At 63.5% G+C, this 2,787-nt stretch overlaps 1 protein-coding gene across 1 annotated transcript; it reads right to left on the reverse strand.

The window, feature by feature from the left end:
- Nucleotides 1-833: 833 nt before the first annotated feature.
- Nucleotides 834-2,066, reverse strand: GJA3 (gap junction protein alpha 3; the record flags this gene model as incomplete). Its single annotated transcript, XM_082601902.1, has 1 exon — nucleotides 834-2,066. The coding sequence occupies one exon, from the start codon at nucleotides 2,064-2,066 to the stop codon at nucleotides 834-836; it is 1,233 nt and encodes a 410-aa protein (XP_082458028.1).
- Nucleotides 2,067-2,787: the final 721 nt, after the last annotated feature.

A 2,787-nucleotide genomic window follows, 5' to 3' on the forward strand; every position in this document is an offset into this window, starting at 1 on the left:
GAATTTCTTTCAAAATAAAGTTCAAATCTTTACTAGTATGTAATGGGACACATTTGCATTCTCTTGGTCAATATCCATTTTAATACTTTTATTTTCTTTCATTTTTTCCCTGAAAGATAGAAAGTGGGGGAAATAGGCTTACCTGTACGACTCAGATCAAAGCACAAAATGTCATTTAAAAAATAAATACCTAAGGCATACCGGCCACCCTTCCTCTCAGTTTCCTCGGCTGTTCAGACTTATCTCAAGGGTCTGCTCTCCCCCTGCCGCGGTTCTGCCTCTGGTGGGCGGCTGCTTCCTGTCACTTGTCATGAAGTGTGTGGCTTGATATCCTGCGCTTCACATGCCGGTTCAGAAACTCAGTGACGCTACATGGACTTGCTCAAAACCTTTTTTTAGTGCGGTTTGGCAAATATCCCAAATGAAATTCAACTCTAAGTTAAAGTCTCACACAGAGATAAGGCTAAGAGCATCTAGACTTGCTGGGCCGTCCAGAGGCTCCGGGGCGGGGATGGGGGCGTAGGAAAGGAAAAGCGAATTGCCCCGAACTGAAATGCCGCAGACACCCCCGCTTTGCCACCACAGAACAGCGCCCCGCGGAGACCGCAGCACCTGCGGAGGCGGCCGGTGTGCTGGGCGCGGGGGCTGCTGGGAGAATCTCTGGCGGCCCCGCCCCTGCGCCCCCTCCCTGCCTCGGACGCGCTCCCCACTACCTCCCAGCGTTAGGAACAGCAAGCACTGACACACGAGCCCGACCCCCGCTCGCCCCCTCCTCCCGCCTCCAGGCTCCACCGCCGGTGCGAGCCCCCTGGGTCTTGGATGCTAGGCCACCGCTAGATGGCCAAGTCACTGGCCCTGGCCCGGCCGCCGCTGGATTTACTGGCCTTGCTGGACCGGCCGGGGTCTGCGGGGAGCTCGGGGGACGCGTGAAGCTCCACGGCAGTCACCGCCCCCTCCCCGTCGCCGTCGCCCGAGCTCCCCGCCCCGCCCTCCGGAGGGGGCTGCTGGGGGCCGGCCGGGGGCTTCGGCGCTGCAGGCGCGGACAACGGCGGGGAGGCCTTCCCGGCCGAAGTCTGCTGCTCGGCCTCCCGGTCGGCCCAGTTCGGCGCCGTCGCGAGCAGGTGCTGGTGGCCGCTGGGGAAGCCAGCCGGGTGGCCCTTGCCGGGGGTCCCGGGCAGGGCCGCCGGCGGAGGGGGCTCGGGGTAGCCTGGGGCCGACGCCTGCCCCAGGGAAGAGGCCGAGGGCGCGTAGTAGGGCGGGAACCCGATGGTGAGGGCGGGTGGGTTGGAGTGGGAGGGCGGCAGGAGGGGGCTCCCACACCCAGGCTTTGCGGCCCTCACGCTGGAGCCGGGAGTGTCCGGGGGGTAAGGGTCGGTCATCCCCTGTTTCAGCTTCTTCCAGCCCAGGTGGTAGATCTCCAGCATGTTGAGCAAGAGGGACACGCAGGCCACGGCCAGCATGAAGAGGATGAAGATGGTCTTCTCCGTGGGCCGCGAGATGAAGCAGTCCACTGTGTTAGGGCAGGGCCACCGGTCACAGCGGTACAGCGGCTTCAGCTGGAAGCCGTACAGGAAGTACTGCCCGGCGATGAAGCCCACCTCGAACAGCGTCTTGAAGATGATGTTGAAGACGTAGGTGCGGAGCAGGGCGCCGGCCAGGCGGACCTTGCCCCGGTCGTCGCGCACCGGGGGCCTGTCCTGCCCGAGGGGCGGGCCGTCGGTCTGCAGCCGCTCTTCCTCCCTCTCCTTCCTCTTCTGCTCCATGCGCACCAGGTGCAGCACGTGGCCCAGGTAGATGAGGGTGGGCGTGGACACGAAGATGATCTGCAGCACCCAGAAGCGCACGTGCGAGATGGGGAAGGCGCGGTCGTAGCACACGTTCTCGCAGCCCGGCTGCTGCGTGTTGCACGTGAAGTCCGACTGCTCGTCCCCCCAGACCTCCTCGGCCGCGGCCCCCAGCACCAGGATCCTGAAGATGAACAGCACCGTCAGCCAGACCTTGCCGATGACGGTGGAGTGCTCCTGGGCGTTCTCTAGGAGTCTCCCCAGGAAGCTCCAGTCGCCCATTGCTTCGGATTGCTAACCTGCAAAGGAACAGGCTCGTTACTAGGCAGGCTCGCCAGGTGAGCTGAGGGTGCGGCCCCCGGGCAGCCCTGGGCCCCGACGGGCGTCGGAATTCGCTGCCATGGGGAGCTATGCTCCCACTGACCAGCGGGAACTCTCCACGGGAAGGTGTGTGCGTGCACGTGCACGCACAGGTGTGTGTATGTATATGTGTGTAGGTATAGGTGTGAGCAGGCACCTGCATGCGTATCTCCCGGCTGTCCACCGAGCAGGGTTTGGTAGCTGTCCACAGCACGTGTGGCCCTGAGCGGCGGCAGTTACACGGCACAAGTGCCAGCGTGAGGGAGACGACCGCAGGCTGCTCACGCTCTCACTTCAGAGCCAAGGACGCTAGGAAAGGTGCCCGAGGGGAGGGACCTCTCCCCAGCCTCCCGACTCCCGTCCTGGTCTCGTCCAGCGGCTCTCGGGGGCCATGATGCTCTGCACACAGCTGGGTGGGTTCCTAAGCGGACCTTTCTGTTCAGGTGAAATCAGAGGGATTTTCCCAAACGGCCGCGGTTCCCACGCCACTGCTGTGACTCCTGCCATGTCCACCTACTGCCTCCCCTCCCCCCCCTCCTCACCAGGCAAATGTTCCACAAACGGTCAGCTCGCTGCAGGCCCAGCCATGCCGCCTCCCCCTGCAAGACGGGACCCGGGCGCACGCGGCCAACGGCCCCACGGG

This window comes from Mesoplodon mirus (genome assembly GCF_964341445.2).
Source record: "Mesoplodon mirus genome assembly, chromosome: 17".
Lineage (NCBI taxonomy): Eukaryota > Metazoa > Chordata > Mammalia > Artiodactyla > Ziphiidae > Mesoplodon > Mesoplodon mirus.